Source organism: Tyto alba, unplaced genomic scaffold (assembly GCF_018691265.1).
Source record: "Tyto alba isolate M040663 unplaced genomic scaffold, T.alba_DEE_v4.0 Super-Scaffold_32, whole genome shotgun sequence".
Classification (NCBI taxonomy): domain Eukaryota; kingdom Metazoa; phylum Chordata; class Aves; order Strigiformes; family Tytonidae; genus Tyto; species Tyto alba.
The window spans coordinates 6,830,424-6,846,981 of record NW_024881307.1 but is presented as its reverse complement, the minus strand read 5'-3'; the positions used below and the strand labels follow the sequence as shown (position 1 = coordinate 6,846,981).

General features: G+C 38.7%; 1 protein-coding gene across 3 annotated transcripts in view; it reads left to right on the top strand.

Moving 5' to 3' along the window:
- SIK2 (salt inducible kinase 2) overlaps positions 1–16,558 on the top strand; it is a 59,832-nt gene that overhangs the window by 8,193 nt on the left and 35,081 nt on the right. For all 3 annotated transcript variants that reach the window (XM_042800494.1, XM_042800493.1, XM_032998206.2), the window contains exons 2-3: positions 2,497–2,613; positions 6,582–6,645. In XM_042800494.1, coding sequence (XP_042656428.1) covers positions 2,497–2,613; positions 6,582–6,645 — 181 coding nt within the window. The remainder of the gene's footprint in view (positions 1–2,496; positions 2,614–6,581; positions 6,646–16,558) is intronic.

Genomic DNA, 16,558 nt, shown 5'->3' with positions numbered 1-16,558 from the left:
AGAGAGACAGTGTAAAAAAATTGGAGGAAGAGGAGAAATGACACATGGGTTGTTTTTAATAAATATTTCCTGATGTACAAGACTTTGGTCTGGCTTTAGTCATTTGGTTTAATTACTCTGACATTCTTAAATTTTCTACTGAAGTGATTTCTTCTTAGACTAATAAATTATGCCTGCGAAAAATAAACGCTAACCAGAAGTCATTTTATTAGGTGTGATATTAAATTAGGCCAGGGAGATTTAAAGGTATGGGGTTTGTGTGATGTTTTTTCCTAAGCTGCACGAATGATTGTTTGCATCCTCTGCTGCCACATGGCATATAATTAGACCAAATAAGGAAGCAGCTTTCTGTTCTACCTTTATAAGTGAGCAAAAAGGGACCTGCTGAGAGAATAAGCAATTGCTGTAGGGAGTAGTCAAAGGGAGTGCAAATCAGGCAAGACCAAGTGGGAAGTATGCATTTGGATAGTCCAGTCCCATGCATGTTACTGTTCTTTTGCCTGTCCCTTATTCCTTGCACGTGTGAAGGCAGGCCCTTATTACCAAGTTTTATACGTATACCAAGTGTAAGACAGGAAATTAATATTGTATTTGGAAGGTATGGGAATAGGATGAGGGGGTAACAAATAGGAGCAGAAGCAGGTAGATCCACATGTTTTCTTTGCATAGTTTAGAGATAGTGTCTTTATAGTCAGACTTTCAAAGGGAGATCTGTAGTCTTTTAGGACCTGCCATGTTGAGCATCGCTGTTCCTCTATGCTTCTCAGTGTGCAATGTAGTATAATGTGAGAGGACAGAGTAGATGCATTACGGAGAGTGCTGTAAATGCAAAGAGCTAGTGGAAGACAGCAGGGGGAAGCATGTTTTGAGAAGATTAGGCATAAGGATCCCCTAAATTGCTGTATGTTGTACTAGGATAGAAGAAAGTTGCAGGGAGCTGGCAAGGAGGAGGGCAGCGTGGAGTGGTTGAGTACCATTTTAGATACCACTTTTTCCAAAATGTCCACTGATAGTTTTGAAGAATAAAGGCTATGAAGTAACTCATGATTAATGGTGAAAATATTGTGGGATGTGAACCTTGTTTCTTGTTTCTGTCTAATGGCAGTGTATATCGTTACTTTTATAAATGTTTATTGGTTTTTGATAAATCTAGCTTAAGTGAGTTCTACATTAATCAGACATTTAAAAAAAAAAAAAAAAAAAAACTAAAACAAAACCAAACAACCCACACCTATCTTTTGAAAAAAGTTTTTAAAAATTGTTTGCTTTGAAAAATAGTCGTGTTCTGCTTCAGATACATGAGTGCATCCCGCATCTTAAAAGCAAAACCAAATTTTCACTGACTACAAGGCTAAATCAGTTTATTCAGTCATAGCAAATCTTATTTTTCTGGTGGTTGGGGAAGGCGACTGACTTTCAGAGGTTATTAAGGAGAAGCATACTGGAATGAAGTCAATAAATAGTTAATTCAGATTTCAGGTGGGTCCATAATCAGCCTTACTATAGGTAATGAAGTTCACCTCCTGTGGATTTCTGTCTCCTGCATAGCAGCTGTCTCCTATAGTTCAATAGTTTGTGAAATGGAGTTATAATTGGAGGAATTTGTGTGACTTAGATTGTTTGCTCCTGCTTCAGCATTAATAATGTGATATTCAGGCTGAATAAACACCATTTATATATTCAATACTCTAGTATTGTTATCCCTTGCATGGTTTTTATAGTAGCTATGGTTTTTTCTTCTTTGTTTATATTTTTTTTAAAATGTCTTTTAAGCTTTTAGTCTGTTAAGTGTTTGTAGTTATCTGTAATGTGCTTTGCAGGTATTGGACCTATTGACCTGGGTTTTAGCCAAGATCTGGTTTCTAAACTAATTGAGATCTGCTTGTAAGGTTTGACTGACAAACATCTGTACAGAGTTTCTTCCCTGAATGAAGTGCTATGTCCTTATGGTAGCAGGATATTAATTACAGTTAAAATAAGCAAGTAACAGTTGAAACTGCATGGATCCACCATGTTTTGATTATTTGTGTTGAACCAACAGTTTTTCTTCTAAAATACTGTTTTGCATTTGTGGGATTCAAATTGGCTACCTTGACTCCAGAAATGGACACCAATAAGATTTTTAAGAAGATTTTTGTCTTTACAACACTGTGCCATGAAGGGTCATCAGTTGTTCCTACCTGCTACTGATACAAAAGCATTCTGCACCTGGACTCATTGGAGCACTGACCTCTACTACCTGTTCTGTTTCTTCAATTTCTTTCAAAACTTTCTTTTTCTAACATGTTGATGTAGGTGATAGTCCTGTAGCCACTTAGTGGGACCACTCACATGTTCAGTGTTGTGATGCTGTATTGTTAAGTGTGGGATGTCTATTCCTGAGCTAGAAGACATGCCCCAGTTATCTGGGGTTGTGTTATTTCATTTATAATGAGAATAAACTAATCAGGAAAAATGTTGGGGAGTTTTAATCCCACTTTTGCTATTTGTCTGCAGGTGGCAATAAAAATCATTGACAAATCTCAGCTGGATGCTGTGAATCTGGAGAAGATCTACCGAGAAGTGCAGATAATGAAAATGCTTGATCACCCACACATTATAAAGCTCTATCAGGTATGGATAGTGGTGTCTTTTGTCCCTTCTCTCTCTTTCCTTTGCTCCTGTATGAAAGGTTCACTCTATACCAGTAGTGACTTCTGGCAGATCACCAGTCCGTGACAAACTCAGCTTTTCTGGAGTTGACTTGTGTTGTATAAGTGTTCAACTTCTTTGAAAGTACAGCACTTGCGGTCTTTTTCATTCTATGGTACCAGTTAGGCTGTCTGTTAGATACTCAACTGTACCTGAAATCTGCTTAAAGTACATGGAAGGTTGTATGTTTTATGGTAGTTCATGAGCTGAGTTGGAAATACCACGTGATGAGACTTTGTCTGTAAGCAGACAAACTACTATGTAAGCTAGAGCAGGGTAGGAATATTCAGCATAATTTGTCTTCAGTGAGTACAAGCTGGGAGGATCTGCGTGGTGGTTTTCTTTGGTTGAGTCCTGGCTCAGAGTGCAGATTGAGGAGTACTTGCAGCCTTCTTTTCTTATCCAAAGATAAGACATGAGGATACGTAAATCCAGATTCTGCAGACATGCTTGTGGTGTAAATGCATGCACCAGGCAAGAGCTTCCCAAACACTTCATCTTGAAGTGCGTTTACTACGAGATGGATAACTAGTTCTTTGGATTTTTTTAATCTTTCTTTTCGCTTCTCTTGTGGATATGGATGATTTGATATTTATCCTGAAGTGAATTATGGATGTTGTGGAATTGAATGCATCCCTTTAGAACATGAAGGATGAATAATTATGGTATAACAACGTGTATTTACATAAGAGAAACCTGTACTTGTGATAGTGCAGACAATTAAAACTTTTGAAGGTTTTTACTTGTGACTTTTTTTAGTGTGCATAGTTTGTATAACAAAATATAGGTTTGTTTTATATTGTTTCTCTTTGGTTTCATTTTCTTTTCCTGTTAGCATATGGTAAAATGTTTGAGGCTGCTGGCACTTCTGCTTCAGTTAACTCTTGCTTTTAAGACTTTCCTGAGAATATTCCCTTTGGGGTCTGTTAGATTTCTGTTTAACAAATCACACGGTGCTTCTGAGATACCCTCTTGCTTGCTTTAAATAAAACTAGCTCAACAAACAAATGAAGATTTATGCATGCTAAAACCAAACTTTGAATTTAGGTTCATAAGGGCAATGTGAGCACAAGGGTTTGGACCTATGGTGTTAGTGTTGTTCTGCTGAATAAAGACAAAGATCCTGGTTTAGACTTGTTTACCTTTAATTTCATCTTATGGCAAAGGGACTCATACTTCCTCTTTAAAATACTGATTCATCAGGCAGATGTGGACCTTAGTGAGTTAAATTTCAAACTAGCTCGAGTAATACTTAGCACAGTTCCTTTTGTCACTCATTCAGAACACAAAAATGGTAGAAGAGATTCTGAGAAGTCTGGAGATCAGTAAGATCACTTGAAGAGGAGGGTAATTGTTATGTAGTGCTTAGTCCTTTGCTATTAAGGGGTTGGCTTGTTAGACATGCATTTGATAGGTAAGTGAGTTTATATTAAAAATAGCCTCTAATCAAAGTGTCTCACTAGTTTGCTTGCATAACGTACCCATCACTGTTCTGTGTCCAAACTACAAGTTCCTGAATTGTGTTATGTCAAGGAACTATTGAGGATTCTCAAAGTTAGGTAATGAAGGTAGCTGACTTGGCTTAATTAAGAATGGTTCCATATATGTAATTCACAGGCTGTTGCAGCTTCCTGTCTCCAAATGTTGGTTTAAAACAGTCTCTACAAACTGTTTTGCCTTCCAGATACAGACATTTCAGTCATAATATGCTCAGCTGTTGTAGAATTAAGCAAGGGTGCAGGAGAGACTAAAGAACTGCCGTCTTGTTCTGTCTGCTGGCTTGTCAGTTTTTTGGTAATTCTACTGTTTTTATAACTATATCTCTTCCAGGATTTGCCTTTTTTTTAAACATTCCTCTAAAGAGTTTATTTGTGAGCAGTCTTCTAGTACTTTCAAGCTTGTGCATAAATGAAATGCAAAAATCAAATTCAGGAAGGTCTTACACACAGACAGCTCAGGCTGAACTATTTTACTGTGGTTGTTGGAATAAGTCTGAAATGTGTTGGGTGTTGAAATTGGTGTACTGTACTTAAGGGAAGTCCTAAATGATTTTTTTTGTTTTGAAATAGAGGATTTCAGGTAAGTTGAGGAAGTCAGGTGAGACAGCCAGGAGGCCTGCATGGATGAACAAGGAGCTCCTGGATAAGCTCAAGTATAAAAAGGAAGCCAGCAGAAGGTAGAAGTAAGGACAGGTAGCCTGGGAGGAATACAGAGAAACTTTTGTGTAGCTAGGGATCAGGCTAGGAAGGCCAATGCCCCGATAGAATTAAATCTGGCCAGGGACACCAAGAGCAACATGAAAAGTTTCTATAGGTATGTCGGTGACAAAAGGAAGACTCTCCAGAAGGAAAAGGGAGACTTGGTCACCCGGGATATGGAAGAGGCTGAGGTACTCAATGACATTTTTGCCTCAGTCTGCACCAGCAAGTGCTCCAGCCACGCTGCCCAAGACACGGAAGGCAAAGGCAGGGACTAGGAGAATGAAGAACCACCCACTGTAGAAGATCAGGTTTGAGGCCATCTAAGGTACCTGAAGATGCACAATTCCATGGGACCTGATGAATAGCATGTGCAGGTCCTGAGGGAACTGGCAGATGAAGGGGACAAGCCACTATTCATCATTTGCCTACAGGAAAGATGGGGAGGGGCTCTCAGGGAGTATAGGGATAGGATGAGGGGTAATGGTTTTGAACTGAAAACGGGTAGATTCAGATTAAGTAGAAGGAAGAAATTCTTTACTTTGAGGGTGGTGAGGCACTGGCCCAGGGTGCCCAGAGCAGCTGTGGCTGCCCCCTCCCTGGAAGGGTTCAAGGCCAGGTTGGACGGGGCTGGGAGCACCCTGGGCTGGGGGAAGGGGGCCCTGCCCATGGGAGGAGTTTGGAGCTAGATGATCTTTAAGGTCCCTTCTGAGCCAAGCCATTCTATGATTTTTCACTTTCAGTGTATCTTTGATTATGCTATTTGTACATTGCATTCCTGATTAGCTGTTTAAGCGATTGAGTAGATCATTAGGAAGAAAGCTGCAAGATAACTGACTGGGCTGCCTTTTCCCAATTTACATATTGAAGTATGGAATTTTGAATTGTTGGGTGAAATATTTTTGTTCAAGGCCATGAACAACTGTTTGTGGAAAAGTTTTGAAGTCTTCCCTTTACTCTCTTTCTACATGTTTATCTCCCTATATTCCTTCCAGCCTCCCATGTTTTTGAATTATGAGTCATCTGTTCTTGCAGCAGAAAGGCTAGAACTCACCAGAAGGGAAAAGTAGATGTCTGAAGTTTTGTTTTTTTTTTTTTTTTCATCCCTCCACCAGAGGCTATACTGAGGATGTGATAGTTCTGTAGCTGTACTTTCCAACTGTACAATGGGATCCTGTAATGTGATGCTTGTACCTGAATTTTGCCAGATTTTAAAATCGATGCTCACCTGGATTTTTCTTTTTTCTTTCTATAACTGGAGAACTATTGGTAACAGAGGTCAGTATTATCTCTAGTCTTTCCCAAGCACCAACCACCAGCATGTTAGAAAACTTGAGCAAGGGAATTACTTCAGGCCAATTCCTTAAATGAAAGTCTTTAAACTAGCTGCTGAGGATACTATCATTTTGTGTTAGTCACTCGTGGCCGAGAATCTTACCCACCTTCTCCTCTGTACACTGGCTTTATGAAGTACTTAAAACTTATCCTTGTGCTTAACATGCAAATGCTTCACTTGAAATTGTTGAGATAACTTGAAAAAACAAAATTAAAGATTGTGATAGCTGTATGTGCAAGGCAAAGACCTTCAAGTCTTTACCAGAAAAGAACAATGAAAATAAGTATCCATTTCAGTGTTTGCTTGCTTTTTGCTCTTCACGCAAACCATCTCATGTGTGATTTCTTCATCAACAGGTGATGGAGACCAAAAGTATGTTGTACCTTGTGACAGAATTTGCCAAAAATGGAGAAATTTTCGGTAAGCAAGAGAATATTTTCTTGTTCAACTTTTTAATGTTAACTTTTGTCAATTGTGTTTATCTTGCCCGCAGAACCCTTCTACTGCAGTATGTCACTATCCTTTATTTATCAAGATGTGTGCTGTCACTGCTCCTCATTTTAGAACAAAGAACATTAGGAAAAACTGTTACAGTGTATACTAGCATAAGAAAAAATTAAAAATTACTGATGATCCTTTAGCAGAAGACGTAGCTTAAACAGAATAGTGCAGAATAAACTCTCATATCAGATGACAGAATTATCAGATTTTCAGCTTTGAGTTGAGGTGCAAAAATACATTTAAATGTTCAGCCTGATAATGAGCAGTGGCCCAAACAGTATTTATGGTAAGCTGAAGAATCTGTTTCCTGTGCAGTTGTGTACTGATTTAGCAGACATGATTTTTAAATATGTTTTCAGGAAGAATGTAGTGGACAGGAGGGGGTGTCAGGGTGACTTGGAATAACACTCATAGTAAAAAATATTAGGTTGTCTGTGATGACCTGCGTGGTCAAATTCTCATTAATTCTTGTTCTTTGGCTCCAATTCATCAGTCAAGCAGGACTTCAGTGTTAAACTTATGTGAAATACAGTATTTTTCAGTTCTAGTACTTCATGATGCAACTTTTTTTATTTGCAATGTTCAGCTTGGACTACAATAGAGATGTCATTCTATTTCTTTGGAAAAAGTTGCTACTTAGTGCAGGACAGTTTTAGTATATAAATGTTATGAGCTGGTAACACTTCACACTTGCTCAGCCCTCTAAAAGTGCAGAACAGTAGAGAATCCTTCAGTATTTTGAAGGATCCGAAGAATTGAGGTTTACTAAATTTTAAATTCTTCTGATGCTGATTATGTAGAAGGGAATTTAAGTGGCTGTGTATCAGCCTTTACTCTTTGCAAGGGCTATGGAGTGGATTGTAAAAGTGATTCCATGCTCCTGAGGTTTGTGTTCTAGTATTGAAGGCAATTTCTGCACACTCTCTCCCTTCTTGATTGTGGTAATGGGCACAGTAAAAAAAAAAAAAAAAAACAAAAAAAAAAAAAAAAAACAAAACAAAAAAAAAAAAAACACCACAAAAATCTACAAATACGTAATGCAAACCTGGTTACAGCAGCCAGGTTGTAGCCTTTCAGTTTTCCTTCAGTGTGGCTTGAATAACTGCCATAACTCTAAAAAGTCAGGCTTATGGCATCTGCTGTGCCATTATCTGTTATCTCAAGGGCTTTTTTCTTCCATGATTGTGCTAAGTTCTTGTTTGAGATTTTTCTAAGCTGTTGAGGCTAGGGTAGCAGTGAAGCCCTCTCAAGGAGGGACAGGCTGAATTTTTTTCCCCGAATTAATGATATTTAGCAGTGTTCCTTTTTAGGCCACAAAGAAGAAACGTATGAAATGTGATGCTGAGTAGTTAAATGCTTTTAATTTTGACCTGTATTCGTGCCTTTAACTTTAAAATGCACATTAGTGATCAAAGTAAAAATGTGGTTTTCAGTTCCTGCATGTGGGAAAAAATTTGGGTGAGCCTGTGTTCGCCTGACCACAGATAAGCTTGCTATTCATAAACTTGTTTGAAATGGTTGACAACCTGCAGAATATCAAGACAATAAGACTGGGATGATAAAATACCAAGAATGTCATTCCCATTTCTCAGTACAGCATGTTAGCATAGGCCTGTTTTGGGGTCTGTTAACCTTTTGAAATCTTGTGCATTTCTCAGGAATGTGAGTTTGGCTATTTTGGTTTGTTTTTTGTGTTGTGCTTTTCTCTGAAGGACTGGCATGATTTGCTTTACACTGATTACCTCCTGGAAACACTGAATAAGAAGTTTTTCTCACCTTCCAGGCTGCTGTTCTCAAACCAGTGCTAATCTTGAAGCCCAGCCATGAGTTGTAGGCTGGCCTATGACTTTTTTTTTCCCCTTCTGAAATCTTAATTCATATTACTATGTGCCTTAGGGACTACAATGTTGGAGGTTGTTTGTCTTGCAAGATTTCTATGCAGACTTGCATAGATGGTTAGCATAAACCAAAAATCTATCTAAAAATTACCTTTGTACCTACGTCAGGTTAAGTTTGTGTATTTGGTGTAGTTTTAAGGTTTTGTATATGAAACATTCTGAGTGCACTTCGTTAAGATTCTGTAACTATTAAGTTGTATTTACATGACCAGAAGTTTTTTTGGTGCTGCTTTATGTGAGAAAGTGAGGTGGTCATAAGGAAAAACAAATTAAAAGAAGGCAAAAAATATAAGACTTTAACTCGCATGGCTAAAGGTTCTGGAAGTAACTTGGATGGTGACTCTTTTTGCCTTCTTATTTGTCTTGGCTTTAACATGTATCATTTCCTGTAAAACTTTGACTTGAACTCTTAGTTCTTTCTGAAGAAGCAAAGCCTTTTGGGCTCAGAGACTTTCCCTGTTTGCAGATCCTTTAATATATGTTTCAAATACAGTTTAGCTAATTGTCTTAGACCTTGTTTTCTCATTAAAGCAATTAAGGCATCTTTCTGCATCCATTATTGGAGACTTAATATTTCTGTACATGTTTTTTTAAAAATATTTTTTTTCTGATCTACGGGAGTGATTTCTCAGAATTACTTTTGTGATTATGGATAGGACATTCTGCAATTATATGTATTTGCCACTGTTACATATGTTTTTGGAGGAGGAAGCAGAAATGATGTAACAGCAGAAACATCTAAGAATTTCAGAGGTGGGGAAAGTCTGTTCTGATTTTTCTGCAGGCTCTGACAGAAAGTGCACTGCAGCAGTAAGTACTGGGTAAAGAGCAAATGGTCACTGTCTAGCAATATGTAATAACTTTAAGTTTGAATGGTACCCAGGACAATGGGTTTATTTTCCATGAATGGGTCTAGCATGTCCTAGTACAGTAACACAAGAAAGGAGTAGAAAAATAGCAGAGAAGCAGAAATATTCTCACAGGTAAAGAAAATCTTTTTAGTTCGAGTATTTCATACATAGCAGGTCCTGTTGCTTTGGTAAGGAATTGGACTGAGGTGTTGAAGGAACAACATTTCTTGTTTAAGAAAAGCTCAGTTCATTAGGTTTATGCTTGATACTCAGGCACTTTTCACATGCATTTTAGTTGTAATAACAAAATCGGAGTTGCTGAGAGTTTCCCTGATACCGTCAGTCAACATTACCAGGCAGATGAACTCAGAGGGCAATGGAATAGAGTTCAGCAAGTAGTGGACCCTGGTGATTGGAGCACAGAAGAGGTGGAGCCTGGCTGATCTTTATTTTTTACACCGGGGGGTGGGAGGGATGGATTTCATGGAAACAGAACTCAAATGTTCAAAGTCCCTTCTTGTCTGGGTGGTTTGGGGGTTTTTTCCCTACCTTTAAGTCCTTATCATTGGACTGCTTGTCATAAGCAGGATACCATGTTCAGGGCAACTTTGATGTAACTCGAAAGTAGAGAAAAGCAGGGTAGCATTTAAAAAAGTCAGAAAAAGTAGACAGATGACTCAAACTACATGAGTTTTTCCTCCTTCCTGTCCTTCGCCGCCTTTGAGTGTACTGAATTGGCCATGTCAAGTCTGTGTGAACTAGTCTCCCTTTTATAACAGTTTTAAAACAGCACAAGTAATGGGATGCTCTTCTGGAGGTCCTGTACCCAGGTGTCTTCAACGTTTCGAACGTTTTGGCATGCATGATATTGATTTTTGGGGGGGATTTTACTTTGTTTCCTCTTGGGAAGCAAGATGGTTAGAAACCTGTGGAACCTGATATTTAAGTTAATGAGTCTCCTGACAGCATTTAAGTATTGTGCTCTGTTTTGTTCTTTGACTAACCTTTGACTGCACTTGAAGGGAGGGCGAGCAGCTTAAAGAAAAACAGAGCAACCAAAAACCAAACAAAATTTGCTCTATGTTTTTGGCAAGAGCAATTTATTTAAATTTTTACTCAAAAGCTAGTGAGGTGGGAGAAGTATAATGAGGAAGACAAACTTCAGTATATTGGGGCTGATCTTCTGATATATTCCCTCTGTAAACAGAGAGGAGCAAGAGGCTTCTCAGATGACTGGTTCAGAGCTTTGGCTCAGCCTCCAGAGGAGCCTCTTTTTCTTCTCTAAATACAGGAGGAGCTGAGAAAGATTAGACTCCCTATGTTGAAGTTAGCCTTTATGATAGCTCTTCTGAGTAACTTCACTACTGTGATGTACAAAATTTGTGAGCGTTTATATAGTACCTTCTCTATTTTCCTCTTGAATAAGATACTTAAGAGAACATAGCATGCTCTCCAAGATGGTTGTCAGTAGTTGGTAACTGGTAAATGTTCTCTTAATACCATGTCAGGCTTTCAAGTTCACAGTGAGTAGCCTGGTATAAAACTTCGAGTGTTTTCAGCTCTGCTAAACCATCATTTCATAGTGCTGACTGGTAGTTCATGGACAAGATTATTTTTAACCCCTGTACTAAGGTTCTTCACTGTCTTCATAGCTTCAGTGAAATTTTGTGTACTCAACAACAGTTTTGAATTTGCCTTTTGCCAGTTAGTGCCATTGCAGTAAATAATGTATTTAGCCTAGACACTTCAAAGGCTGTTACATTTTTAGATTTGTTTTTTAAAAAGGTCTTTAGACTTAATAAAACACTTGAGTTAAAAAGGTTTCAGTTGTGTTTAATACTTTACAGATCTACAGAGTTTTTAACTGTTTCCACTAGGTTTTTAAGAGCATTGTTACAGCCACCATCTTGTAACCTTCTTCAGCATCTTTCACCTGAAGTGTCTAAAACAGCTGAGATGCAGGTTGTGAGTTAGCAAAACTGACTATGGTGAACATGTTCTGAAGAGCTAAATCTCTAGCTTCTCATCAGTGACTGTTTATATTACAAAAATCCAGACTGAGGAGGGGGAAGCTGACAGTTAAGCATAAAAAGAATGTAATTGTTCAGCAAGGGGAGAGGGAATAACCAAGCTTTCAGTTATGGTTGTTTCTATTCCCTCTTGCTTGCTGGCTGACATACCACATGTGCATTTTAAAAGCAGTAAACATGACCGAACTACCAGATTGTGATTTATGTCCATCTTAACAATTGCAACTATTTAAAGGAATATGTTGCATTTGGTTGAAGCTTAGAGGCAGTTATTTTGATCTTGTTCAGTTTCCTCTTGTGGCCTCTTACTGGGTTTTAGCATGAAACTACCAAACAAGTGATAATAGCCCAACTTCTTCATCTTGAGCTCCAGTACAGCATTTGACACATGACAGGGTGACTGTACCTGTGTATGTACTTCACTGGTAATTCATTTTTATCCTTCATGCAAGAAATGTGAAGGAGAGAAAGACTAAAGAATAGTTAAGAGGCAGACATTTCAACTGCCAGACATGGTGCCTCGGAAGAACAGCTTAACTGCATTTGCATACTCACTCTGTTTCCTTGCATCTCATAGCTGACTTTCCTGATTTAGGTGTTCCTTCCAACCTTTAGTCTGTTTTGCAATTGGACAGTAGGTTGCAAGGACCTTGCTGCCTTTTATAGAACCTACAAGAAATAATAGGAAGCTGTCAGGCTATATTATTGTGCTAATACTGCTACTCTTACACAGGCATCTCTGCTTTATTGTGAAAATCTATATGGTTATTCTGAGATTTTCAAAAGCATTCACAATGGAAGCAACACGTTTATTTCTTACTCTTACCAGATGCCAGCAAAGGCAGCCACCACTCCATTTTAAAAAGTACTTTTGTGGAATGATAGTAATGCACAGAAATGCAAAATAAGCTCCTTCAGTTAGTCCTGTTTATGCTCTGACTTGGTTTTCCCAAAGGGTGTCTTGGGACTTAAGCCTCTTCTTGGAAGAGGCTCTTGTGCATTCAGTGTGTCCTTAATTATTGTATGAGAAAATAGATGAGCCCAGGCATTCTGAGGCTCATCTTCCACACACACAAAATCAAACATCCTCGAGAAGTAGATATCAATCTGATTTTGGAATATCAAAGCACTGAACTTGTAGAGAGGTTGGTAAATATTTGGAGAAACTTTTCTTACACAAAACAGCAGCTACATGTTAAAACACTCCTACATTAAATATGTATAGTAATTAGTCATGCCAAGTGTACTATGGTTGTACAAATGAAAAAGTAGCGGTGCTATTACAGTTTTATTGACACTTTTCTGAGTGTTTCACTTGGAAGCATGCAGTAACTGATGCACAGTGTAACCAGTGACTTGAATTCTGTATTGGATTTTGTTCTACTCATTAGGGAAGCTGGAATCGTAAAATTAAGTTTGAGGACAAAAGATCACTGAGAATGAGATTCTCTTCATAGTTAGTCCATTTGCAATATAGCAAAAGGATCCCAGCTGAGTCAACATAGTAAACAGTCTTACGAGTCTGCCAGAGTATTTCAGCTGTTGTGAGGCCTTACCTGGAGCAGCTGTGGGGTTCCAAATATATGGAGGTTATGGACCTGCTTGAGCAGGTCCAGAGGAGGGACACGAAGACAGGGAGGCTGCAGCACCTCCCTTATGAGGACAGGCTGAGAGTTGGGGTTGCTCAGTGCAGAGAAGAGACGGCCCCACCAGCACAGAAAAAACCCTTTTTCTTAGTTATAAATTGAATTTCTTGTTTTTCAGTTGGGTCCCACTGCCTTTTGTCCTTTGGCAGAGAAGACACTGGCTTTGCTGTCTTCTTCCTGTCACGTATTTATACACACATTAAGATTCCCCTAGGCACCTTGTCTTCCCCAGGCTGACCACCCACAGCTCTCTCAGCCTCCCCTTATATGACAAGCCCTCCAGTGCTTTAATCATCTTCATTACCCTTCACTGTATTCACTTTAGTATGTATGTGCCTCTTTAACAGAGCCTTAACATAACAAATATAAAACGTGTACAATTGCCCATCTAAATGAAGGACCATATTTTAAATGAGAAGTATTGACCACTGGGTTTGCCAGACAATGTCTCTGAGTCATATGTTTTGAAGTTAATACCATCTTAGTCTTTCAGTTGTCCAGTAAACAAATGTATTTTGGACTACTGAAAAGACTGGACAGGAGGCTGCCTTGTGACAGAAGTCCTCCTGCTTTCTGCTGTGGATCCAGCTGAATCTAAGATAGCTTCTGGTTTCTATTTTATTATAGAAGAATGAGAAGAACCCTACCATAGAAATGTGTAGCCAGAGGGTGTGACTTGAGAGTAAGAATTGTCAAAGGATATATTCATGAAAGCATAGGTATCTTCAGTATTTCAGTCTTTGTAAGGTACAACAGAGTGATTTGCTCTAGGTATCTGCAGTAAAAACTAGAGTGTCATGATTCTTAGTTCCAGAGGTATATACACACACATACTCAAACAGTGTCCAGATTCTAGCTATTATGGCAGAATGTCTCTAGCAAGTTTCAGCTGTCTTAAAGTGGTTTCTGTAACCCAGGGACTGGCACACTGCCTGTATCCCAGCCTTTCCTGTTTGCAAGCTAGTTAACGCACAAACAGTATCCATGCCTGTACTACCACCTATTTAGATAGACTGTGGTATGTTCTGCAGGAGGGAAAACGGTGTATTTCAGGATAAATTACCTATTCCATGCAGACTACTAGACTTCATGGAAGACTTAAGGCCAGGGTGGTTTGGAGTCTTTAAATAAAGTCCTGACAGGCTAGAGACATAAAAGCAAATGACAGCTTGGATTCATTAACCTGTTTGCTGCATTGCTAACAAATGATGGATTAACAGCTTAAAGAGTTGTCTTGCATTCAGTGTAATTTAGTTTGTGCCTTTGATATCTGACTTCACCTTGATATCGTATGATTTGTCATCACTTTGTGACTGAATGATATTTAGCTTGCAAATGTTATGATCTCCCCTTACTGCCAGACTTTTGTTCTTGTGCCTTGCCAAGTTAAACTAGCAGAAAGTGTATTAAGGTTTAGGTAGGTTAGAAGCTAGGAGGAGAGTTTTTAGATCTGCAGGGTCCAGAGATCAGATCTAATGTGCTTTGCTTAAACAACGTTTTTTGAAAGATGCTGAAATGACTACACTGCAACTGAGGTCTCTAGTCTGCCACTTCAGACAATTCAGGAGCAGCCACCTTTGTGCTTGCAGAACGTGATTGGGAGGTAGTAGCAGCAGTGCATGAAATCCTTCCAATCCCACTACAAGTAAAACAAAGTTAAGTTACCTCAGTAATGGGGTGTAGAACTTTTTCCTAAATGACCCCTCTATAAAACATACTTGAGATAAGCCCGTTTTACTGAGCATATTAAGAAGATGTTATATTAATGATTGCATTTGCTTATTTAAACCGTATGAGTGAAAAAATGAATTCAAAAGTCACTTTGATATTCAATATGATACTGTCTGCAGCAGTTAATGGCAGTATAGTCTAGTGACCTAAGCGGCAGCAGCAAACCTGTGATGTAGAAGAATGTAATACCAGTGAAGTGGTCTATTTTATATCATCCAACACCAAAAGTTTTTTTTTCATGTTTTTCTGAATATTTGCAAAAATCCTCATGATTTGTGGGTGGGTTTGTGCCCCCTCCTCCTGAACAACATGTTTCTTTGTCCTTATCTGTAGTAACAATTGAGCAGAAGTGCACTATTGGTGGTTTTACTGGAACTATATTTTCAGGTTTTAGAGTGTGCTTAATATGAGCTGCTCAGGCCTTCCTTGCTTATAAAGAAAGCAGAAAAGCTTAAATTGTTGCAAGCACCTTTAAAGCCCATAAAAAATATTTTAAAAACCCGCACGACCTAACAAAGCCAGGTATTCTGCTTTGGCATTGCGTTGGGCAAGATGATCCTTCTTGGATCACTGAGATTACATAACTAGCTTAGAAGATACAGTTAATCATTGTACTTACAGATTCTGTCACAGACTTTTATAAATAAACAGAAGTAGGCTCAAAATCTCCACTACATGATGTTTACTTTTCAGATTGCAGAAGCAGCTGTTTTAGCCTGTTAACTGCATTCAGATAGAAATGTCTGTGTCAGATGGTCTGTAAAAGATGAATCCTGTTCCTGGGACTTCCTCTATAAATGATAATTAGGCAGGGTTGGTGGCAGCTCCAGCAATTTAGTTCTTGCTCACTGTTTTTTGTTTAACTTCAGTGCTAATTGTGATGCAGCAAGTGGTTGGAGATTGCTATGTGTGTGTATGTTCAGCCCTTGCCTGTGATCACTGGGTACAATATATGCGTTTGCTGCACCTTGGCCATTAACTGCATTCTCTGAGGGTGTTGCAGGCGATTCTGAAACCATCCTAACAGTTGATTCTTTGATGTTATGCCTCATAAGAGAAAGAACAGAATTGGTTATAGAAGCTGTTCTGTCAAGACTCGCATAGCTGCTGCTTCACTTGGTTTTGTTCTGAAGATAAATGAAGTCTTCAATTTTAGAGCTATCATTTGTTTCAGGGCTAATGTTAGTTTTTACAGCATAATCAAATATGAAAACAAAATGTTCTTTCCACTTGTGATGCAGTGAAGACGAGAGCGAGGTCAGGATGGGTGGTACCTTATAGGTACTTGTTTTATTTCCAAGGGAAAAATACTTTTAGTCATCACACAGCCTCTGTTGAGGCTTCAGACAGAGAAGTGTGGCATGAAGCCTGCATATACTGGTAAGAGGCTAAAGCTTGAAGTACCTTGTGATGGTGAAGGCAGTTATTCCAGGTATTCCCCATTTCACAGGAGTTGTGTTGTATGAAAATATTTATCAGAATAGCCAGATAACTAGAAAAGAAGAAACAGAGAGTAGAGTTTCATTACACAGCAGCTTTTTCATACTTTTTTAAACTACTCTAAGTACTCTAAGAATGTCATGCAGGACAGTTTGAAATGCTTTGCACAAATCCAGGTAGATGGGTACCTAAGTACAACATCCTTGTCTCTAAATTGGAGAGACATGGATTTGACA